This window comes from Phocoena phocoena, chromosome 8, assembly GCF_963924675.1.
Source record: "Phocoena phocoena chromosome 8, mPhoPho1.1, whole genome shotgun sequence".
Taxonomy (NCBI): domain Eukaryota; kingdom Metazoa; phylum Chordata; class Mammalia; order Artiodactyla; family Phocoenidae; genus Phocoena; species Phocoena phocoena.
This window is the reverse complement of record NC_089226.1, coordinates 102,852,282-102,877,724: the sequence shown is the minus strand read 5'-3', so window position 1 is coordinate 102,877,724 and position 25,443 is coordinate 102,852,282. Positions and strand designations below refer to the sequence as shown.

The 25,443-nt window shown below is 46.8% G+C and overlaps 1 protein-coding gene across 1 annotated transcript; it reads right to left on the bottom strand.

Annotated features, from left to right (window-relative positions):
• Positions 1–2: 2 nt before the first annotated feature.
• VPS51 (VPS51 subunit of GARP complex) lies at positions 3–23,538 on the bottom strand. Its single transcript, XM_065882746.1, has 10 exons — positions 23,279–23,538; positions 22,652–22,781; positions 3,877–4,023; positions 3,576–3,795; positions 2,756–3,473; positions 2,148–2,363; positions 1,730–1,948; positions 1,158–1,279; positions 979–1,066; positions 3–365 (listed from the first exon to the last, which is right to left on the bottom strand). Exons 1-10 carry the CDS (start codon positions 23,501–23,503, stop codon positions 105–107), a joined length of 2,346 nt encoding a protein of 781 aa, XP_065738818.1. The 5' UTR covers positions 23,504–23,538; the 3' UTR covers positions 3–104.
• Positions 23,539–25,443: the final 1,905 nt, after the last annotated feature.

Sequence of the window (25,443 nt, the reverse complement as noted above, 5' to 3'; positions counted from 1 at the left end):
CTGGAGACAACACGTCTTTATTAGGCAGGCCCCGAGGGGAAGGGCCACCAGGGCGGGCCACCAGGTCGGGCCACCAGGGGATGAGTGGATTGGTGTGACCGGGCCTAGCCACGCTCACAGATGACCTCGACGACACTGGGTTCCATGGGCACTGGGTCCGGGCAGCGCAGGGCAGCTGAGGCCACCACTTCGTCCAGCAGCAGGTGCACAAGCTCCTCATCAGCCACAAAGCGCCACAGGTAGAGCTGCAGGAAGTGGCAGTCCACCTGCACCTGCTGCAGCCCGAAGCGCCCGAAGGTGCGCAGCCGCACGCACTCCAGCAGTGTCTTCAGGCTGATTTTGATGATGCCGGTCAGCACCGACACCTGCACGTAGGGACACAGGGATGCAGATCCACTACAGCAGGTGTTGGGGAGGGGTACTAGATCCCCGAGGAAGGGCACCCACGTTCTGTGCAGGGGCCAAGGAGACGGCAAAATGCCAGTAGCTGTGATGGGGTGGAAAGTCCCAGGACCCAGGTAAGAGGGAGGGACCATACAAGGTTGGCCCCATCATCTGGAGGAGAGTGGACGGGGAGGGCCCAGCAACCTGAGGCAGAGATGGGGGTCAGCACTGATATGGGGAGGGGAGAAGCTTACTAAGTTGGAGGGAGAGTATCAGGTCCCTGAGCACGGGCTGGGTTGGGGCAGGGCCCATGGTGTGACTAGGAATCCCTGGGGAGGACCCAGGGCTATGGTGGGGATAAGGACGAGGGCCAAGAGGTATACTAGATTATCACCCAGACGCGGGCAGAGGGCTATGAGATGGTGATGGCGGGGCTCTGGATGACCACTCACTCCTAGAAACATCCCTCAGAAACAGAGACGGGGTCGGGGGGTGGGGAATCAGAGTCCTAGGGCTGCCTGGGCCAGTGCGGGGCTGCTTCAGCCAACCTTCCCAAGGGGCCCTGGGAAGGCAGGGTCACTGTGGACTTCAGACCTTATTGAACTCCACAGGACTGAACACGTCAATACGCTCAGAGAACAGCTTCTGGATGTTGCTCAAGAGGTTGGTGTCCATCGGGGCACTGAATGGGAGGAGACAAACAATCAGAGCCCACCCCTGCACCCCGGTCCTCCTTTCTCCATCCTCCCTGCGCCCACCCTGACCAGCCAGACCTGGGTGTGTAGCTGGGTGCATAACGGCCCTGCTGCCGAGAGCTGCTGTAAACGGAGAAGGTCCTCTTGCTAGAGTCGCTGCTCTGGGCCTTGCGAACACCCTCCTCATACAGGAGCCCCACCTGGTGGTGGAAGGAGGAACTGCAAGGAGGCCAGGGCACGGGGAACATGCAGCCCACCAGGTGCCTTGGGCAAGGGCCAAGGATGCCCTAAGTTACACACTCATTTGTTGTAACAATCACAACCGTTATAAAAACCACAGGATAGTTAGGGCCTGTACCTAGTTGGTACCCAGTCACTATTTACAGAACCAGTGGAGTGGGGCAAGAGTGGAACATAAGAGTTGGTACTGAGGCCAAATCTTCAGGGCCAACCCTGACCTGATTTCCTGGGTGACTCTGGGCCTCAGCTTCCTCCTCCTAGCTGAAATGGGGGTGATGAGGCCACCATGGCTGAGGAGGAAGGCCGTAGATGCAGGCACTGCCTGGCCCCTCCTGTCATGATCCTCAGAGGGCTGTTCCCCCAGCACCCCCAGCCCCGTCAGAGTTCCCCTGGCCAGCCCAGGGCAGCACCTGCACGTCGATAGCTGTCGTGTCCTCCACCACCCGCTTCATGACGGCACGCACGTTCCGAGGCTCCAGGGTACTGAGCCAGTCCCGCGTCTCCACACTCTTGCGTAGCATCTGCGATATGACCAGGCCCTGCAGCTTCACGTAGTGGGTCAGCAGCCGCCGTGCCGTCTCCCTGGCCTCCGCACACAGTGTGCTCACGGGTGTCACTGGAGACTGGTCCTGAGCCAGGGATGCAGAGGACAGACAGGCAGTGGGCACTGGGGGCAGCTCTGCAGCCACTGGCCACCAGGAGCTGGGCACAGGCTGGGCAAGGGGCAGGCTGAGTTGGGCACAGGCAGCCCTGACCATGAGGGCACTGCCCAGCCTCCTGTGTTCCTAGCATCACCTCCCCCCACCCTGCTCTGAGCTAGCAGTTCACCTGCACCAGAAACTGTTCGTCGGTGAGGGTGAGGATGTAGGAGATGGTGGCGGTCTCGTAGTCCAGGCAGAGGCGGGAAAGCAGCAGGAGCAGGGCAGGCGGCGTGGCGCCCCCCTTCTCCCCGGGGCTCTCACAGAAGTTCTGAGCTGTCTGGCACATGGAGCGGATGAAGCCCACGATGAGGCTCTCACGGACACCCTGGCTGCAGAACTCGCCCTGTGAGGAGGAGCGCCCCAGATACACAGCAGGTCCAACCTTCCAGACAGAGGCTGCTAGTGACCTTCTACTGGGACTCGAAGTGCCCTGGCCTCTCTCCAAGGGACAGTTTCACCCCGCATTCCAGAACCCCAGAGCAGCTCCCCTGCTGTGGGAAGGGAGTGCAGGGGGGCAAAGCCAGCACTGGGGACCCTGCTTGCAGATGCCCTCAGAGCCTGCCCCACCCCTCCAGGCTATGCCAGCCTTTCTCAAGGCAGCCTGAAACCACATCCAGACTGCCTGGGGCAAGGACTGTGTGCCCTGGTAGCTGCCAACCTGCATGCAAGATAAACGAAAGAATGCCCTGAAAAGGAAGAAAAAAAAGATAAAGGATGCCCAGGGGAAGATCGTACCCGGAAGTAGGGCTTGTTGGAGAAAGACACCTCCTTGGCAGTGAAGAGGTGCACAGAGGCCAGCGAGGCCTTAATGTGGCTCAGGGTGGAGCTGGCCACGTTGGCCAGCAGCTCGGCCAGGCCAGGGCCTTCCTTCCCAGCAACTCGAGGGGCGGCCAGCGCCTGCCGCACGTCCGTCAGGCAGCCCAGGAAGGCCGACTGCAGGCCCTGCAGGTGCTGGCCCAGGCGCTCGCGGGCTACTCGCTCCACGATCTCTGTGGCGGCCTCTGCCAGCCCGGCAGCGGCCAGCAGGGCCCCGGGCGCCCGCAGGCGCCGGTGGAAGCGGTCCAGCGCCCTAACGAGCAGGGAGTTGTCACTGCCACCCTGCTCCTGAGCCAGCCGCCGCTCCACCAGCGCAAAATAGCGGCTGCCCAGCTCCCGCGCAAAGGCTGCCAGCTTCTCGGCACCCGCCGGGCCCTGGGCCGCAAACAGCTCCTGGTAGGCCGCCGCCACCTGGCAGAGGCCCCCGACGAAGCCGCTGCCGCCGCGGTCAGTGAATTCTAACACGTCGGGGGCCGGAGGGGAGGGCCCCAGCTCCGCCTCCAGGCTCCTTAGCTCCTCCTCCAGCCGTGCTCGGCCGTGAGCCAGGAACTCCTCGCACAGCTCCTCCGCAGGCTCGCCCAGCGCCAGCAGCAGCTCCACGCACTCGGCTTGCTCAGGGGCGCCAGAGCCACCCTCCCTGCGGGAAGGGGGAGGGAGATGAAGGGCAAGAAGACAGAATTCGGGGCGGGGGCAGACCCAGGAGACCAGCGGGTGTGGCATGAGGGCCCAGAGCCCACACCTGAAGCGCTGCCGTAGCTGCTGGGCCAGGCGGGCCGTGATGACCTGGCAGTCGTCCTGGATGGCGCGGAACGAGGGCAGGTGCTGGTACTGCTGCAGCACGGCCCGCGCGCGGCCTTGGTAGCGCACCGCCTGCCCGTAGGCGCCCAGCTCCACGCACTTGGTGAGGCGCGAGGGCAGCTCGAAGAGGAACTGCAGCTTTCGTAGCAGCGCGTGGACCCCTGGGGGACAGGGGGAGGTGGTGTTAGCCCCAACTCCCTGGGGGTGGCCCGCTTTAGCACCAGCTCTGGGGCGGGCCGCACCTGCCAGCTTGGTGATGCGCTCGTGGCGGTCCTGCAGCGTGGTGCTGATGCGCGCGCTGAAGTCCGTGATCACTGCCATGTTGGTGGCCAACCGGTCCATCTCATCCTCCATTTTCCGGAAATCGTTCTTCATCTTCCGGATAGTGTCTAGGAGGACAAGGGCGCAAGAGGGGGAAAGGCAGATGACTAGGGGCACAGGCAGAACACTCAGCTTGAGAGGTAGTCCAAATGCCCTCACACACACCCGCCCCCTTCCCAAACGCGCCTGAGCTCACTCCTCGAGGGTCACATTGAGGATTAGGTGCTTGAAAAGGACTGCAGTGGTGCTTGGTCACTATAAATGGGGGTGAGGTGTCATTATGTCAGTGCAGCAGACGTTTTCTGAACACCCCGTGTGTGCCCCTAGTCCCAGTGCAGTGGGGAGATGCCCATGAAGCCGCAGTCCTTGATCTCAGAAGATGCCCAGATCCAAAGGAGGGCCCAGGGCACTTGGCAGGGACCTGTCTGCTCGTTCCCAAGGGCATCCTCCATGCCCAGCACCCTGCCTGCCATGGGACAGACAGTAAATACTTGTTCAGTCTTACCTCTTTCCCAGAATTCCCTAACCCTTTCACTCTGCCTTCTAGAACATGGTTGACCTTCCCTGAAAGGTTCTTTCCCTTTGGTCCTGACAGAAACCTGCCTAAGGGGGCTGTTCTTCCTTTCAACCCAGATGCCTCAGGGCCTGGCCCCTTAACACTTCTAGATAGCTTCTACTCCTCCTCCCTTTGAGACCCCAGCTTCTTTGAAGACCATGACATCAAACTACACCCCTTCTTGTTGCCATCCCTACTGTCCTCTTTGCCACGCCCCTCAGTTCCAGATCACGGCCACACCTCCTCGTGGACATCAACATACACAAGGATGAGCCTTTGGACATTCTTGACTCTCCATCTGCTGACCTCCTCAACTCCATCCATTCTTGCATCTGCCTTCTGTGCCACTCTCCCTGCCCTTGCTAAGAGCTGCGTCCTCTAAAACCTTAGCTTCAAGCCTCACAACCTTCGTAATTCTGGTCATTCACCCTGTTGACCCCGCCCTAACAATCCTTTGGCCTTTTCAGTAACTCCAGACCCAGCGGCCCTACCGCTTGGTCACTGTTTGTAATACCTCTCATGGCTGCACTTCCTTCCTCACTCCTCTTAGAATCTGTGGTCCTCCACGAGCATCAGCACCCATTTGCAAGCCCCCTTGCATCTCTTGCCCCCTGGCCCCCGTTATTTGTCGGCAGAACCCTACCACAGGTTAAGCCCAATTACCAACCCACTCCCTAAGAATGACAGCTGAAAATGAGCCACAACATCATACCAACTGGCCTCCCTTTCAAGTTAGGACTTTAAGTCCCAAAGCAGCACTGCACACTGGTCAGCTGTCCTTCCAAACCTTCTAGTGAGTCTTGTGTTTCCATTTTCCAAAACAACATTTTGTCCTCAGTTCTCAAAACGCCAGTACATGCCCCCAACTCTCAAATGGTGACCTTGATTCACACTTCACAGAGAAAATACAAGCAAACATCAACTCCTTCCAAACCTGCAGAGTGAACAGATCCCTGAGGGAGTCTCATCCTGTCCCACGGCTGTGATGACTTGGACATTTCTGCCTCCAGTCCCGATCAAAGCCCTGCCTAGCAACTTACTTAATATCCTGATGTGGATGGCAAACAGGCACCTCAAATATGATATGTTGAAAACAGAATTTTAAAAAATTTTTTGAATTTTATTTATTTTTATACAGCAGGTTCTTATTAGTTATCTATTTTATACATATTAGTGTATACATGTCAATCACAATCTCCCAGTTCATCCCACCACCACCCCTCCCCACCACCTTCCCGCCTTGGTGTCCATACGCAAAACAGAATTCTTGACTTTCCCCAAACCTGTTCCTCCACTAACCTTTTCCATTTTGGCTCCTGTTCATTTATTTCTTTACTTATTTTTTTAAATTAATTAATTTTATTTATTTATTTTTGGCTGCATTGGGTTGGGTCTTCGTTGCTGCACGTGGGCTTTTCTCTAGTTGCGGCGAGCGGGGGTCACTCTTGGTTGCAGTGCGCAGGCCTCTCATTGCAGTGGCTTCTCTTGTTGTGAAGCACAGGCTCCAGGCATGCGGGCTTCAGTAGTTGTGGCACACGGGCTCAGTAGTTGTGGCTCACAGGCTCTAGAGCTCAGGCTCAGTAGTTGTGGCTTGTGGGCTTAGTTGCTCCGTGGCATGTGGGATCTTCCCGGACTAGGGCTTGAACCCGTGTCCCTGCATTGGCAGGCGGATTCTTAACCACTGTGCCACCAGGGAAGCCCTCCTGCCCATTTCTTAAGAGTCATCTTTGATTCTTATCTCTCCTTTACCTTACACTCAGTCCATTGGCAAGTTGCATAAGGTTTACCTCCAACATTTTCTTTCCAAGCCACCATCATCTCTTGTCCAACTACTACTAACATTTCCCAACTAATTTCCCTAATTCCACTCTGGAACTCACCATCAATATGCATAAATGAAAGCAATGAGGATGAAGCAGAAACATATCTATTATAGGAGACTTTAATCCACTTCTGTCAATCCGTGACAGACCAAAAGGATAAAAACCAAATGAAGCTACAGAAGTCCTAAATAATATCATTAATATGGAAGACCTATTTGATTTTTATTCTTTTCAAGATTCCATAAAATACACCAAAACCTTACCACATATTAGGTCATACAAAAAAATCTCAATAAATTTAAAGAAAAGAAACTAAATGGTACAGAAAGCATTCCCTGATCACAATGCAATGAAATTAGAGATTAATAACAAAACTAGAAAATAAAGAGATCCCATTATTTAGAGAAAACCTCATTATTATCAACTACTGGATCAAAAAGGAAATCAAAGCTGAAATTTCTGTATATATAAAAAATAACAACAATCAAAACACTATAAGAACCTATAGGATATAGCTGAAGCAATGTTCACAGGAAATCAGTCCTAAATAGTACTAATTAGAATAAACATTCAACTCAAGAAGTTAGAAAAAGCACTACAAAAGAAACCAGAAAAGAAAGCAGAAAAATAAAAAAGAAAGCAGGAATTAATAAAGCTAAAAGCAGAAATTAATTTATTTTTTTAAATGGGAGAACTAATAAATAGATCAAAGGTCAGGGTCACTGAAAAAAAATGAAAAACAAAATACATAAAATGTGAGCTACCCTAATCTTTAAATGGGGAAAAAAATATACACAAAATAAGAAATAAGGGGAGAAACAATCACAAATACACAGATATTTAAAAAATCACAAGATACAACTTAGCTCAATTCTGTGTAAAGAAATTGAAAACCTAGATGAAATGGATAATTTGCCACAAAAAACCAGAATTTACCTAAATGGATTCCAGAAGAGCAAGAATACATGAACAGAGAGAACTGAGAATGTTGTCAAAGAAAGATTCTCCAGGACTTCCCTAGTGGCGCAGTGGTTAAGAATCTGCCTGCCAATGCAGGGGAAACGGGTTCGAGCCCTGGTCTGGAAAGATCCCAGATGCCATGGAGCAACTAAGCCTGTGCGCCACAACTACTGAGCCTGTGCTCTAGAACCGCGAGCCACAACTACTGCGGCCACATGCTGCAACTACTGAAGCCCGCACGCGTAGAGCCCATGCTCTGCAACAAGAGAAGCCACCGCAATGAGAAGCCTGTGCACCGCAACAGAGTAGCCCCCGCTCACCACAACTAGAGAAAGCCCGCGTGCAGCAATGAAGACCCAATGCAGCCAAAAATTTAAAAATTAAAAAATAAAAAAAGAAAGATTCTCCTTCCCCCCTACACAAAGGTGCCAGAGGATGTCATGGGGGTGCTGCCATAGCTCTGAAGGACAGCTCATTCCAAAGCTCTGTGTAAGAAGTACTCAAGCAGAGAAAATTAGAAAAGCGTTCACATTAACTTTGTGGAAGAAACATAACACTGATACAAAAATGTGACAAAAATAGCTCAAAAATGAAAGTGACACATTCATATCTTATGAACTGAGATGCATAGGTACATTAAATTAATTAAATAAATGGAGATACACATATAAATTAACAAACAGAATCCAGCAATGTATTAAAAGAATAATTGACAAATATGTCCAAATGGTTTTTATTTCAGGAATGCAAGGACGGCTCAATATGAGAGGATCTCGATAATAATTCACCATATTAAGAGATGAAAGAAAGACGATTCAACGGCTATTCTTGATTTTAAAAAAAAAACTCTCAATAAAATATGAACAGCTGAATATTTCCCTAACCTCCAAACACCAGCATCATGTTTAATGAGGCAATGCTAGAAGCAATTTCCATTAAGATCAGAAACATGGCAAGGAGGTTCATGATCACCACCGCTGTCTGACATTGTTCTGGGGTACTAGCCAACACAATTAGACTCAGGTAATATATTACAGAGATACAAAAATTGTAAAGGAGGTAAAATTATCACTATTTGCAGATGATATAATTGCATAAATTGAAAACTCTAAAAAACAAATCACTGAAAATACTACTACAAACAATAAGAGATTAGTAAGGTGACTGAACATGAAATTAATATAAAAAACCTACAGAATTAAGCAACAACATTCACACATAGTAATAAGAAGATACAGTAGAAAATGACCCATTTTAAATAGCAATTTTAAAAGATCAAAATATCTAGAAATAAATTTAAGAAATGTTCAACATTTACATAAAGAAACCTTTATAAGCTGAGGAACATACTAGAAGGCCTGAAGAAGTGTGAAGACATACCACATTCTTGGACAGGAAGCCCCAAAACCTAAGATGTTGATTCTCCCTAGAAATTTAACCTGATCAGTAAAATTTTAAGAGACCCCCCCTCCTTTTTTTTAAAAAGTATAATTTGATGAACAGGTGGAAAAATAAGAAGGGGGAACTAAAATTTGGAAGTGAAAAAGAGTAAGAAGGAACTAGCCTTACTAGAATTTAAAACGTGCAGTTTTATAGCTACAGTAACTTAAAGTGTGTGGCACTGGTACATGGACAATTAGAGATAAATTGAACAAAACAGAAGGTTTTTCAAAAATCTAGAAACATAAAGAAATTTACTATTATGATAAAGGTAACATTTCAAGTCAGTGGGGAAAAGATGAATTATTAAATAGTGTTGGGACAACTGGAAAGCCATTTAAAATAAAAATATAGTTGGGGGCTTCCCTGGTGGTGCAGTGGTTGAGAGTCCACCTGCTGATGCAGGGGACACAGGTTCGTGCCCCAGTCCGGGAGGATCCCACATGCCGCGGAGCGGCTGGGCCCGTGAGCCATGGCCGCTGGGCCTGCGCGTCCGGAGCCTGTGTTCCGCAACAGGAGAGGCCACAACAGTGAGAGGCCTGCGTACCGCAAAAAAAAAAAAAAAAAAAAATATATATATATGTATGTATATATATATATATATATATAGTTGGACTCAGACCTCACACCTTATATATACACACAGAGCAGAGGGATCAAAGTTTAAATGTGATTTTAAAATGTAATCACAAAAGTACATGAAGAAAGTCAGGGAGAATTTTAAAATAATATTAGGAATGGAAAAGGTCTTGCTTAGAAACACCTCAAACTCAGAAGTTATCAAAGAAGAGATTAATAAAATTGTTTGATCAACAAAAACCACCATGAGCTAAATCAAAACGAACTTTAAAAGAACTGCAAATCATACCATACAGGGCTACTTTTCCCTAATATGTGAAGAACTCTTACAAATCATTACGAAAAAGAACAACTCAGGAGTTCCTTGGAGGTCTAGTGGTCAGGACTTGGCACTTTCACAGCTAGGGCCTGGGTTCAACCCCTAGGTGGGGAAATAAGATCCCGCAAACTGCCCAGCATGGCCAAAAATAAAAAGAAGAAAAGAACAACTCTACAGAAAAATAGGAAAAGGACATCACAGACAAGGATATCAAACAGCTCTTAAGCATACAAAGAATGTTCAACCTCACAAGAGAAATTAAATTAAAACTACACAGAGGGACTTCCCTGGTGGCACAGTGGATAAGGCTCTGCGCTCCCAATGCAAGGGACCCAGGTTCGATTCCTGATCAGGGAACTAGATCCCACATGCATGCCGCAACTAAGAGTTCACATGCCACAACTAAGAAGCCCATGTGCCGCAACTAAGGAGCTGATGAGCTGCAACTAAGGAGACTGCCTGCCGCAACTAAGGAGCCCACGTGCAGCAACTAAGACCTGGTGCAACCAAATAAATAAATATGTAAATAAATAATCTTATTAAAAAAACTACAGAGATACTACTTTTCAGATTGTCAAAGACTGAAAATTTTAGTAACTTAGTGTTGGCCAGGGTGCATGGAAAGAGCTGTTCTCCCATTTGCTGGTGGTTGTGCAAACAGGTCATTTTCTACGGAAAAGAATAGGCAATATCTAACAGCAGTCACTTGTGAGCCTTCGCACACCCACACCTGGCCTGTGTGTGGCTCCTGGACTGTAGGAATGTTCTCTGAGCAGGATTGGGGCAGCAACCCAACTTGGGCAAAGTGAGGAGAAAAACATCAATGACAATTACAATAAAAAGGAACAGACAGACACAAAATATGCAGGGAAAAAATAGCTGGAAAAAATCAAACAAAAAAAATGCACAAGAACTCACAGAGCTAACACCTACAGAACAATTAAGAGATTTTTTAAAAAGTTACACGAAGAGGTAGACCAAGAATCACAAAATGAACTTCTCATGTTAGCAACACAGTCTGTGGGACAAGACCATTCACCCTTCTTAGATTCCACAGAGAGGAAGGTAACTAAAAAAATAAAGTCCCATAATATGAAACATCTGTACTACTCTTTGGGGCTACTGGTTGGAGTTACTTATATTTTTTTGGAAAATGGTGACTGTTGCCAATTCACAAATAATGAATTAATGGACATAGCACAGACAGTGCCGTGCAGTTAAAAACTGAATAAAAGGGACTTTCCTCGTGGCGCAGTGGTTAAGAATCTGCCTGCCAACGCAGGGAACACAGGTTCGATCCCTGGTCCAGGAAGATCCCACATGCCTTGGAGCAACTAAGCCCGTGCACCACAACTACTGAGCCTGTGCTCAAGAGCTCTCAAGCCACAACTACTGAAGCCCATGCGCCTACAGCCCATGCTCCACAGCAAGAGAAGGCACCGCAATGAGAAGCCCGGACACCTCAACGAAGAGTAGCCCCTACTTGCGGCCAACTAGAGAAAGCCCAGGCGCAGCAACGAAGACCCAATGCAGCCAAAAAAACAAAACAAAAAAAACAACTGAATAAAACCAGAGCAAAGGCAAAAGATGGAAGCTCAGGTACCAGAAGGCTCACGGGCTGACGATCATGAAGAGGCTTGGAAGTTCATGAGGCGTTTCGTCTTCCCCCAGTGAATTCTTGTTTTTGCTTACAAACCATTTAACCTATGACACAACCTCCTTCCAGGGCTGTCAAATGCTACCATCAGAGGAGCCGATTCATTTTGGAGTGGGTGTTTGGGACCATGACATTTAGGTACTACATTAGAAAGGAAACTTGAATCTGACTTTCAAAGGGAAAAAAAAATCCAAAACTAAGTTGTCATTAAAACAGAATAAAAGAAAACCTAGTACTGGTGGCATTGCTGTTGAATGCACACCACAGAGCCATTTAAATGGAAATAAAAGCTGCACCACGGCAAAACAAAAAACCATCCACACCACTGAGTAATAAAGACTACACTGTACATCCCCGAACTCTTTCAGGCTTGCTAAGATAAGTACTTTGCAACTAGAGCAAACTCTCCTTGGGAGGAGAGTGGGTGGTAACTGGTAGGAGGCTGGAGGGGGCCTTGTTGGTCATGCTGTTGATTGACCGGGGTGCTGACTACACAGAGGCGTTCCATTTGTGAAATTCCAGGAGCTGGCCACTATGACCTGTGCACTTTTCTGTTACTCTTCAGTAAAGTTTACCATTAAAGATTGTTTTGTCTTTACCTGGGGAAAGGAATGGGAAGAGGCTTTTCACTATACAACCTTTGGGACCTTTCCAATTTTGGAACAGATAAATGCATTATTACATAAACAAATGCAGTGTCTAGGCCAAAGGTTGGCAAACTATATACCCTGCGGGTCAAACCTGGCTTGATAGCGGTTTGGCTTTTTGATTTTCAACTGGGCTATAATGGACATAGCATAAAATTCAGTGGTTCTTAGTATATTTATTATATGCACAAGATTGCACAACCAACATTACTATCCAATTCTTTATTTCATCACCCCAGAAAGAAACCTTGTATCCCTTAGCAGTCACTCCCTATTTCACTCTCACCTCCGTCCCTGGCAACCATTCCTCTATTTTCTGTCTCCATGGATTTGCCTATTCTGTACATTTAAAATAAGTGGAATTAGGGAGTTCCCTGGTGGTCCAGTGGTAAAGGATCTGCCTTACAATGCAGGGGAGGTGGATTCGATCCCTGGTCAGGGAACTAAGATCCCACATGCCATGGGGCAACTAAGCCCACGTGCCACAAACTACAGAGCCCACGCGCCCTGGAGCCTGTGCGCCACAACTAGAGAAAACTCGCACACCACAACTAGAGAGAAGTCCACGCACCATAAGGAAGAGCCCCCACGCCATAACGAAAAATCGTGCACACCTCAACAAAAATCCCGCGTGCCACAACTAAGACCCGACGAAGTCAAAAATAAATAAATAATAATACCAAAAAAATAAAATAAATGGAATTACATACAGTATGTGGCCTTTTGTGTCTGGCTTCTTTCACTTAGCATGTTTTCGAGGCTCATCTAAGTTGTAGCGTGTATTAGTACATCATACTTTTTTATGGCAGAATAATATTTCATTGTATGGAACAGACCACACCTGTTTTCCATTCATCACTTGGTGGCCATTTGGGCTGCTTTCACTTTTTGGCTGTCATGAATAACGCTGCTATGAACAACTGTGTATATGTTTTTGTAAACATATGTTTTCAATTCTCTTCGGTATATTCCTAGGAGTGGAACTGCTGGGCCTCACGATAACTCCATGCTTAGCCTTTTGAAGAATGGCCAAACTGTTTTCGGGTACACCATTTTGCATTCCCACCAGGAATGCAGAGGGTTCCAAATCCTCCATATCTTCACCAACATTTGTTTTATTCCGTTTTCTGGAAAACCTAGTGGGTGTGCAGTGGTTATCTCATTGTGGTTTTGATTTGCATTTCCCTAATAACCAGTGATGTTGAGCACCTCTACATGTGCTCGTTGGTCATTTGTATATCTTCTTTGGAGAAATGTCTATTCAAATCTTTTGCCCATTTAAAAAAAAATTTATTTTCGGCTGCATTGAGTCTTCATTGCTGAGTGCAGGCTTTCTCTAGTTGCGGTGAGTGGGGACTACTCTTCGTTGTGGTGCACGGGCTTCTCACTGCGGTGGCTTCTCTTGTTGCGAAGCACAGGCTCTGGGCGTGTGGGCTTCAGTAGTTGTAGCATGTGGGCTCAGTAGTTGTGACTCGCGGGCTCTAGAGCACAGGCTCAGTAGTTGTGGTGCACAGGCTTAGTTGCTCCGCAGCATGTGGGATCTCCCTGGACCAGTGCTCGAACCCATGTCCTCTGCACTGGCAGGCAGACTCTTAACAACTACGCCACCAGGGAAGCCCCTGCCCATTTTTAAACAGGGTTGTCTTTTTAGTGCTGACTTAATCAAAGTTCTTTACATATTCTGGAATATTAGACCCTTATTAGCTATATGATTTGCAAATATTTTCTCCCATTCTGTGAGCTGTCCTTTCACTTTCTCTATAGTGTCCTCTGAAGCACAAGATTTAAATTTTGATTAAGTTCAATTTATCCAATTTTTTTCCTTTGATTACTTGTGCTTTTGCTGTCTATAAAGTAAAAACCCACTCCTGTGTGTCTCTACTCTCAACACTACTTCACACCTGACACCAGATGTGTGGGTTTTCCACTCATCAAGCAATTCTGTGACATCAGCTGGGCATCCTATGATTTAACAATTCTGACACCATCTACCGGGAGTTAGTGTCAGATCTCATAGGTTAAAGACTCAGTCCCACAAAACTATCCTCTCTCACTTTAGATTTCAATCACAAGTCCAGGTTGTCAGCTATGATTCTGACTGATTGGCTCTAAATTGGAGGTTCCCATGACCCCCTCCTCAGGTTCAATTAATTTGTTAGAGCAGCTCAGCAAACTCAGGAAAACAGTTTACTTACTAGATTACTGTTTTACTACAAAAGGAAACAACTCAGGAACAGCTAGATGGGAGAGATGTATAGGGCAAGGTATGTGGGAAGGGGTATAGAGTTTCCATTTCCTCTCTGGCCATGCTACTTTCCCAACACCTCCACATGGTTCACCAACCCATCCTTTTGGGTGCTTATGGAGACTTCACTACATAGACATAACTGATTAAACCATGAGCCATTGGTGACTGAATTCAATCCCCAGCCCCTCTCCCCTTCCTGGAGGCCTGGGGGGTGGGGCTGAAAGTTCCAACCCTCTAATCACATGGTTGGTTCTGCTGGCAACCTGCCCCCCCATCCGCGGGTTATCTAGGAGTTTTCCAAATATCACCTCATTAACATAAACTCAGGTGTGGTTGAAAAGGGCTTGTTATATAAATACCAAAAGACATCCATGTCACTTTATTTCACTAGAGCTATTTCAGGAACTGGGAACAAAACTAAATATTGTTAACAAGGCTCTTATATAGGAAATTACAAGGGGTTAGGAGCTATTCCAGGGATGGTGCACAAAGACCAAATGTATATTTCTTATTATAAATCACAAATCACAGTGTCATATCTAACAAACTCTTATCTAATCCAAGGACATGAAGACTTACACCCATGTTTTCTTCTAAGAGTGTTTAGTTTTAGCTGTTATATTTACGTCTATGATCCATTTTGAGTCAATTTTTGTATAGCGTGTGAGGTAGGGATCCAATTTCAATCTTTTGATATCGCTATCCAGGTATCCCAACCATGTGTTGAAAAACCTATTCTCCCTGTTGAGTAACTGTGGCATCCTTATAAAAAAATTAACTGACCACAGATGTACAGGTTTATTTCTGGACTCAATTCTATTCAATTTACAGAAGCCTACAGGTTGTTACGTGGGGCCAGATATTGGTGAGAAAACGGCAGCCTTCACGAGGGCTCACGCCAGTAAGAACTGCCACTGCCAGTGTCCTTGTCCCTACAGTGAGCCAAAGCCGGCCCCCACCTTAGCAGGAGACCCTCCAATACTAGCGGGTGTCAAAGCACTGTTACCTGCCCTGGCCATATTCCAATTCCTGATCCACAAGTCTCTCTCTTGCAATAGAAAGGTTTTATACCATAAAGTCATCGACTGCCACCTCTTCATTCCCAGCCACAACTAATGGGACTAGAGGGCAAAAATCTGACCTATCATCTAGCCACCTCGCTGCCACCTGACATTAAAGAAATAAAGACACAGACACAGGAGAAGGCCATGTGCAGACAGAGGCAGAGGTTAGAGTGGTGCACTGCAAGAAATGTTTTAAGTCAACCAGAACCTGGAAGAGGCATAAGAGCTTCTCCCCTAGAGCCTTTGAAGGGAGTGCAGCCCTGCTGACAACTTGCTTTTGAGCTTCTGGCCTCCAGAACTATGAGACCATAATTTCTGTTATTTTCTTAAAATTTCTGTTATTTTAAGCCACCAAAATTGTGACAGTTTGTTATAGCAATCATAGGACACTCACACAAATACTAAGGATTTTTTTCCCCTGTAGGAAGTGAGTGGCAGGGGTTTTCATTAAATATGTTTTGAATATATAAACCTTGCCTCTATTTTCTTAAACATAATAGTGTGGATGTACTTTAGACTGTTTTCTTGACTCTGGATAAACTTGATAAACTTTTTGCAAAGATAATGATTTGCCAGTGCTGCAGATGTTGACAGAGCTGTTGGTTCCTACACCAAGTGGTCCCAGGTTACTAGATTTTCTTGAATTACTATTTCTCCTTTATGGCAGTATTTTGTTTTAGTCTATTTGTCTACTCTCTGATTGTCATGATTTTATTTTTCACTTGTTAAACAATAGTCTAACATAAAACTTATTCATTTAGGGATTTACTTATTATGCACAATGTTTGTCTTTTATAGAAATGCAGTTCCTTCAAAAGCTACTACAGGTACTAGAACAAAAATATCTGATTTTTTAAAGTTATTTTTGGACTTGTTTTGTGTTTGAAACAAGGCATTAAACATTATGTCTTATCTATAAAATTTAGACCAAGTTATTTAGCATCTCATTACCTCAGTTTCCCTATCTGTAAAATGGAGATATAGTTAACTACTTCATAGATGTGTAAGAATTAAATTAATTAATATATGTAAGCAGTTCAATCAGTGTAGTTTTATATTAAACACTCAATAAATATTGCCTAGTATTAACCAGTTAAACTTGCTATTATATATAACTATTAATAAATTAGTTTTACTTGTAAAGATCTGCTAATAATGAACTCTCTCAGTTTTTACTTATCTGCGAATGTCTTAATTTCTTTCTTTTTTAAAAAAATATTTATTTATTGTTAGTTAGTTGCACCAGGTCTTAGTTGCAGCATGTGGGCTCCTTAGTTGCGGCAGGTGGGCTCCTTAGTTGCGGTTCCAGGGCTCCTTTAGTTGAGGCTCACCAGCTCCTTTGTTGAGGCACGTGAGCTCCTTAGTTGTGGCATGCAAACTTAGTTGCGGCATGCATGTGGGATCTAGTTCCCTGACCAGGGATCGAACCCGGGCCCCCTGCATTGGGAGCGTGGAGTCTTATCCACTGTGCCACCAAGGAAGTCCCTCTCTTTCTTTTTTACAGGATATTTTTACTGGGTATATAATTCTTTGTTGACATTTTTTTCATTCAGCACTTTGAAATGTGAATCCACTGCCTTCTGACCTCCATGGTTTCTGACCAGAAATCAGCTGTTAATCTTATTGAGTATCACTTGTATGTGATGAGTCACTTTTCTCTTGATGCTTTCAAGTTTCTCTCTCTCTCTTTTTTTTTTTTTTAGCAGTTTCACTGTGATATGCCTAGGTGTGAATCTCCCTGCATTTATCTCACTTGGAGTTTGTTGTGCTTCCTGGATGTGTAGATTAATGTTTTTCAGTAAATTTGGGTAGGTTTGGGCCATTATTTCTTCATACATTCCTCTGCTACTTTCTCTCTCCTCTCACTCTTCCCATTATGCATATGTGGATACACTTGGTGTCTCACAAGTCTCTAAGGCTCTGCTCAATTTTCTTCATCCTTTTTTCTTTCTATTCCTCATATTGAATAATTTCAACTGACCTATCTTGAAGTTTGCTGATTCTTTCTCTGCTTGTTCAAATCTGTTATAGAGACCCTCTAGTGAATTTTTCATTTTCATTGTGGTACTTCATCATTTCTAGTTGGTTCTTTTGTTAAATAATTTCTTCTCTTTGATATTCTGTATTTGGTGAAACATTCTTATGCCTTCCTTTAGTTCTTTAGATACAGCTTCCTGTAGGTCTCTGAACATATTTAAAATAGTGGATTTAAATCTTTACGTAGTAAATTCAACTTCTGGGCTTCTTCAGGGACAGTTTCTACTGCTTTTTCTTGTGTATGGGTCCGATTTTCTACTTTATTTGCACACCTCATAAATTTTTATTGAAAAAACAGACATGTTAGATAATATTGATATAACATGGCAACTCTAGAAATCAGATCCTCTCTCCTCCCCAGGGTTTGTTGTTGCTGCTTGTTGCTATTGTTTGTCTAATTATTTTTCAGAGTTACTAAACCTGTACTAATTCGTTTCTGAACCAACTCTGTAAAGTTTGTATTCTTTGCTGTGTATAGCCACTGAAACCTTTACTTGGTTAGCTTAGTGATTAGCTAATGACTGGACAAGGATCTCCTTAAATATCTAGTACTAATAAATCTCCTAGTATTTACTGAGGCGCTGTGTGTGTGTGTGTGTGTGTGTGTGTGTGTGTGTGTGTTGGGGCATACCTTAAACACTCAGCCAGGAGGGTTACAACTCTCCCTTAACCTTCACTTCCTGCTTGCACTGAGCCTGAAGTAAGCCAGAAGTGAGAGCTTAGGACGTTCTCAGGTCTTTCTTTCTTTCCTTTTTTTTTAAAAAATACATTTATTTAATTTATTTATTATTTTTGGCTGTGCTGGGTCTTCATTGCTGCGCACAGGCTTTCTCTAGTTGCAGTGAGCGGGCGCTACTCTTTGTTGTGGTGCGCGGGCTTCTCATTGCGGTGGCTTCTCTTTGTTGCTGAGCACAGGCTCCAGGGTGCGCGGGCTCAGTAGCTGTGGCTCGCAGGCTCTAGAGCACAGGCTCAGTAGTTGTGGCACACGGGCTTAGCTGCTCTGCGGCATGTGGGATCTTCCCAGATCAAGGCTCGAACCCGTGTCCCCTGCACTGGCAAGTGGATTTTTTAATTTAATTAATTAATTTTATTTTATTTTTGGCTGCGTTGGGTCTTCGTTGCTGTATGCGGGCTTTTCTCTGGTTGTGGCGAGCGGGGGCTACTCTTCGTTGTGGTACACAGGTTTCTCATTGTGGTGGCTTTTCTCGTTGGGAGCATGGGCTCTAGGCATATGGGCTTCAGTAGTGGTGGCACGCGGGCTCAGTAGTTGTGGCTCATGGGCTCTAGAGCACAGGCTCAGTAGTTGTGGCACACAGGCTTAGTTGCTCTGTGGCATGTGGGATCTTCCTGGATCAGGGCTCAAACCTGTGTTTCCTGCATTGGCAGGCAGATTCTTAACCACTGCACCACCAGGGAAGTCTCTCAGGTCTTTCTTAAGTATGTGTACTACCGTACACATTTGTGGACTTCAAGATACCTAATAATGTGTCAGAGCTTGTCAAAGCCCCTAGGTACATCTCATTCCTCAGCTTTTCCTTTTAAGCTTTTGGGTTAGTACTATTGTTTGCCCAAGTGTTATCTGTCACTTCAGACAGACACACCATTTGCCTGTAATTGTTTTTGACAAACAACTCTGGTGAGAGACTTCTTTTTTTTTTTGGCGGTACGTGGGCCTCTCACTGTTGTGGCCTCTCCCATTGCAGAGCACAGGCTCCGACGCACAGGCTCAGCGGCCATGGCTCACGGGCGTAGCCGCTCTGCGGCATGTGGGATCTTCCCGGACCGGGGCACAAACCCATGTCCCCTGCATCGGCAGGCGGACTCTCAACCATTGTGCCTCCAGGGAAGCCCTGGTGAGAGACTTTTAGCACTGGGTGACCTCCAGGTCAAGACAAACCTATGGGGTGGACTGTTTCAGGAAACCACCAGACAGGTTAAATAATGACAATTCTTTGGGCATGAGGCTTTGAAAGAACTCCAGCTTTGTTCTGCTCCCTCTAGTATTAGGAATATGGGCTATTTTTCAAGGCTACTGCTAAGCTGGAGAGGAAATGGTGGGGCTAAGATAAGCTAAAATACCATACGATTCATTATTTTTACCATGATTCAGCTCTTTTTCTTGAATAAATGCTCCTCTGATTGCTGCACACCTCTGGTTACTTTCCAGAGGTCTAAGAAAGCTTATTCTAACCATTCTGGCCAGTTCAGGGCTGCTTTCATGGAGGGGATATTTTCAAATGCACTTACTCCACTATGTTTGCTGACGTCACTCTGGATGCCAGGGCTGTTTTTGTAAATGAGTTTTGCTGGAATACAGCCATGCTCATTCATTTATACTGTCTGTAGTTGCTTTCATGATAATGGCAGAGATAAGTAGTCGTGATAGAAACCAGATGGCCCACAAAGCCTAAAATATTTACTTTTTGGTCCTTTCAGAAAACCTAAAAAAAGAAAAGAAAAGAAAAGAAAAACCTCACCACCCCTGTTGTATATCCTATGCAGTCAGACCCCGCTCCCTTCACCCCCACACTCTTGCTCTCCCTGCTCTGGTCGTAGAGTTTCCAGGGCCTTTGCACAAGTTGTTTCCTCAGCCTGGCCCACTCTGCCCCCAAATCCTCCCATCGTCAACTTTTTATCATTCACCTTAACTGTGACCTCTTTAGAAAAGCCTTTCTCTGCCACTCTCTCTATATCAGTCCCAACCACCCACTCTCTAATATATTATCCTGTTTCATTTTCTACAGAGCTCTTGTTGAAGTGAACTGATCTTATTTTCTTTCTTCATTATCTGTCTCTTTCTCTAGAATGTACATTCTGTGACAGCTGAGAAACTGTCTTATTTACTGCTATATCCCTGGTGCCTAGAATAGTACTTGGCACACAGGCAAATATTTGACAAGCGATTGAATAAATGAATGAATCAGTTGAATTAACGTATATTCAAACTGACACCACTTTCCCTCTATGACCACTCCTGTCTCCATCGCAGGCTCACCCTCCTCGTCCCCATGGCCATCAAACGGAGGTGTTCCTCCAAGCTCTGTCCTGGGCTCTCTCCTTTTCTCAGGCTCTAACCCATTCTTGACCAACCCTGCCCACACTTCCCTTTAAACTCTCCTCCTCTTCACAGCTGCCTCCAAGGCTTATTCCTCTAGCTCAGATCTCTCTTCTGAGCTCCAGAGCCACATATGCATCTGCCTTCTTGTTAGCTCCTTATGCACAGCTCCAAAACCTCAAAACCTAGCTCCCTTAGCCTCAAAGTTCTTTCAAAGAGTTATGAGTTCTCACCACTAGGTAAAGGTTCCCCACTTCTAGCAAGAGTCAGAAGGCCACTCCTTAGAGATACTCTGAGGAAAGAAGAGATGGATTGGACTAGACCCCCTCAAGCTTCCTTCCATACTGAGATGCTGTGATTACCTGACATGGATCTCTAGAGTTCTTATGATTAAGACCAAAATCCTTCTTATTTTGTCTACAAAGGCCTTCATGATCTGGCCCCACAGGCTCGTCCAGGTTTATCTCATGCCTTGCTCCCCTTAAAAAAACAAAACCAAACCAAACCTAGCTCATTATGTTCCTTTTCCAACACCTGATCTTCTTGCAGTTTCTTGGGCACCACATCCACCATCCACTGTTCAAGTTGAAACTTGGGTCATTCTGTACACCCAAAGCTCCTCAACAGCATGTCCTGTCGATGTTGCCTCCTAACACTTCTCAATTCACTCATCACTGTCCATCCCCCCCCCATTATCATCCTGGTGTTAGCTCCCAGAATCTCTGGTTCGGACTACCGAAATGGCCTCACTCCAGCCACCTCTCCAATCTATTCATTTCAATGTAGCCAGGGACAAGAGGGATCTTTTCAAAGCACAAATCACATCACTCATTTGTCTAAACACTTTGATTAGCTAAGTACTCTTTAGATAAATGGAAAATTCCTTAATGTGTTCTGAAAGGTCTCTAGTTAAACTCTACCACACCTATCCACCTGACTGGCTCTGCCCACAGTCTGCTTTCCCTCCTGCTACAGTAGATGAGCTCTTGACCTCCTGTTAAGGCCAGCCTCTCCAATGTGCACTGCTCAATCCCCTCCCTCTTTCCTGAGGACTTTGCTTCTGCAGTTCTTCCCTCTCTTGCACCACTGATGAGCTAATGTACTGGTCAAGCTTATCAATTCCATTTCTTGGAATGCCTTCTTCGTTTATCTTCTAAGACAGCCATGGTCTGGGTTGTTCTCAAACTTTCCCAAATGTTTGTTTCTTTGAGAAAGAAGATTTGTGAGATTTTCCTTCTTTTCATGACTTCTGAATGCTAGGATGCACCAGGCTTCAGTCCTCAGACCTCTTCTCTCTGTACACTCCCCCCAGGAGAGACCATCTTGTTCCATGTACCTCAAGTTCCAGCCTTCTCTGAATTCCAGATCCCTCAACTAACAAATTTTTAAGAATCTTGAGCCATTCTACTTTTCCACGGTTACCACCATGGTCCATACAACCAGCATCTTGCCTGGACCGTTATAATAGCCTCCTAATGGGTGTCTCTGCCATCCTTGCCTCCCTATAGTCCACTCTCAACAAGTGGACAGAGGGATCCTTTTAAAACAACAGTCAGGTCACCCCATTCTTCTGTTCATCTCACTCAGAGGACAGACATTCCCATAGACTGCAGGTAGACCTGCAGGATCTGCCTCTAGGACTAAGTACATGTGGGTCCCAAAAATCTGAACAGTGCATTTCACCAACACAGGACAAAAGCTAGTGTGGATGATACTGAACAGTGTCTAGTACCATCTTGAATAGAGAATAAAGGGGACAGAAGGGAAAAAAAACCCTTTATATGATGTTTGTCCCTTAATGTCATACATTTTCTATCTCTGCTTCATTTAAAAAGAGAGAAAGGGAAAAGGGGAAAGGGGAAGGAAGGAAGGAAAGGAGAGAGAAAGGAAGAAAAGAAAGAAAAAAAAGAGAGAGTGAAAGAGAGATAAGCCCATTCTCAAGAAAGACCTGAACCAGAGAAGAAAACTACTACTAATGAGAGAAACTAACCATTACTGAGGCGTCCTTAGTGTCAGAGATTCTAAGTGCTTCAGGTAAATTCATTTCTTTTTTTTTTTTTAATTCATTTCTTTTTAAAATTTCATTTTGTCCTTTTCTCCCCTTTGGTCCTCAAAACAACCCTCTGAGAACAGTTATCACCTCAATAGTCATCAAACCACAAAAGCTCTGAGAGAGAAAGATGAGAGTGCATTAGTGCCAGGGCAGGACTAGAATCTGGGTCTGCTCTGTCTAAATCCTCTGCTGGTTTCCCCAACACAGGAGAAACTGGGGTATGTGGGACGGTGAGGAGTGTGCCCCAGTAGGAATCACCTGTGGCCGAGATGAACTTGTTGTAGTTCTCATAGACCAGGGTCTGCATGTCGCTGTCTAGAGCCCGGATCTGCCGCACCATGTCCGTCTCACTGTCCATCAGCTGGGCCAGTGGGCACTCTCTTCGCAGCTGGAGGAAATTAGGTGGTTAGTATCCAGGACAAGGGGGCACTCATGTCCCCCAGCCTTGCCCCTAACTGGTAGGCTTTTGGTGCAAGAAAACCCTGATCCTACCCCTGCCAGGAATCTCAGACAAGGAACCTATAAGTGGCATAGCTCAGAAGTTACCAGGTCAGACCCTATTTGGGGTTTGTCGGCATTTGAAATACTCAGCTGCAACCAAGGCCCAGTCCTATGCCTGTCAGCGCCTGGGCCACGCCCCCTATATCGGATCTGTCAGAACATCAGCCCAGGAGACCTCAGACTTCGCACCATCTCAGGCCAGTCCAAGTCTGCCCACGACCCCTTATCTTCCAGCTCTGCCCCTATTGCCCGGCCCAGGGTCATCCTGCTTTTATGAACACCTCTTCCCTCGCCCCACCCGCCCCCCCGCCCCCGCAACAAAGTCGCAGGCGTGATGTGGGGTGCAATATATCGGGGGCCTGTTCCCCCTCCCGATACACACACCTTGTCCAGATACACCTCCGGGTCGAAGTGCGCCCCATTGAGATCTGTAGGGTCCAAGGGGTCCGGCCCCGCGGGGCGCCCCGCCGCCTCCACCTCCGAGAGGCCGTAGTAAAGCTTCAGCATCCCGTGCGCCTTCCGCCGACGCTCCGGAGCCTCCGCCTCGGGCCCCTCTGGGGAGTCCCCAGGTCCACAGCCCGGGCCACGTCCTGCGACTGCCGCCGCCATGGCTCCAAGTGCAGCCCACAGGAGTGAGGCTGGGCAGGGGATAGGGAGGAGGTACTTCCGGGAGCCATAAAGTTGTTGTTGAAACAAGGCAGTCCTTCGGGTGAAACGTCCCCCTGCAGCCCTGGGTCCTTCGGGACTGGAGTTCCCCCGCACCTTTTCTCCCCGAGCGAAGAGGTTCCGCCAGAGCCCTGGGTTACCCCAGCTTCGCAGGAAGGATTTTGTGGAACTGGTCGAGTCGCTGTCCTCCCAGAAGGAGGACGAGTCGTGGCTTCCAACCCTGCACCCCCGCAGACAAGGGCTGCGGAATATGTCCCTAGATGCAGTGGACGGAGCGCGGGCCGTGGAGCCAGAGAGGGTATGTCTGGCATCCTGCCACTGCCTTGTTACGGAGGTAGCAGCTCGGTTTCCCCCATTCCTAATATTGGGGTACATACTTTACAAGGGGGCTGTGAGGATTAAATGCATGTACAGTGCTGCTCAGTGCCTCTAGTGCAGTGTTTCTCAAGGCCTGGTCCTCTGACGTGCATCAGAATTGCCTTCAGAATTACTTGTGGCGTGTTGCAAAGACTGGGCTCCCCTCAGACCTAGCTTACTTTTTTTAAGTCAGGTAGTTCTGGTGCATCTGAACTTGAGAACTCCTATTATACGCTGCTTAGAAGACACAGCTGGCACATCTTAAGTGACTGATGGGATGTGCTGACGGAGGGGTTAGGTGGAGATGTTGAGGATAATTCTCAGGTTTCCAATTGGGACAAAGGTACAGCTGTTCACCCAGGTGAAGAGCTGAAGATAGGGAAAGACTTGCAATTCAAACTGAGACACGCCGAGTTTGAATGGATGAAAAGGAGAAAAAGACTGTGTCAGTGTGGTCCTTGAAACATTACTTATGATGGGCTGGGGGGGCCAGGGATGGAATGGAAACCACTTTATTCTTTGGCAGGGGTCCTGCCAGCCAAACACAGCCCACCACCTGTTTTCATATGGCCTGTAAGCTTTTTTTTTTTCATTTTTAAATGGCTGAAAAAAAATGGCATTTCATGATGTGAAAATCATATGAAATTCATATTTCAGTGTCCATGGGAACACATCCATGCCCATGCATTTACATATTATCTATGCCTGCTTTTGGTTTTTTAATTTATTTATTTTTGGCTGCCTTGGGTCTTTGTTGCTGCGTGCGGGCTTTCTCTAGTTACGGCGAGCGGGGGCTACTCTTCATTGTGGTGCGCGGGCTTCTCATTGCGGTGGCTTCTCTTGTTGTGGAGCACGGGCTCTAGGCATGCAGGCTTCAGTAGTTGTGGCACGCGGGCTCCAGTAGTTGTGGCACACAGGCTCCAGTAGTTGTGGCACGCGGGCTCAGTAGTTGCAGCTTGCGGGCTCTAGAGTACATGCTCAGTAGTTGTGGCACACGGGCGTAGTTGCTCCGCGGCATGTGGGATCTTCCCAGACCAGGGCTCAAACACGTCCCCTGCATTGGCAGGCAGATTCTTAACCACTGCGCCACCAGGGAAGCCCTATGCCTACTTTTAACTACAACAGCAGAGTTGAGTCATTGCAGCGGAGACATACGGCTGGCAAAACCTGTAACATTTACTATCTTGTTTTTCACAGAAGTTTGCTGACCCCTGACTCTATGGGATACTCAGAGACTGTATAAAAAATATACATGAAGATTTAAGCTTATCAAGCTATAATCTTTAGAAAAATGAAGAAAAGAGTATAAAGATTTAGGGGCTTCCCTGGTGGTCCAGTGGGTGGGACTCTGCACTCCCAATGCAGGGGGCCCGGGTTCGATCCTTGGTCAGGGAACTAGATCCCACATGCCTGCTGCAACTAAGAGTTCTCATGCCGCAACTAAGAAGTCCACGTGCCACAACTAAAGATCCCACGTGCCGAAACCAAACATGCTGCAACGAAGATCCCACCGCAACTAAGCCCCA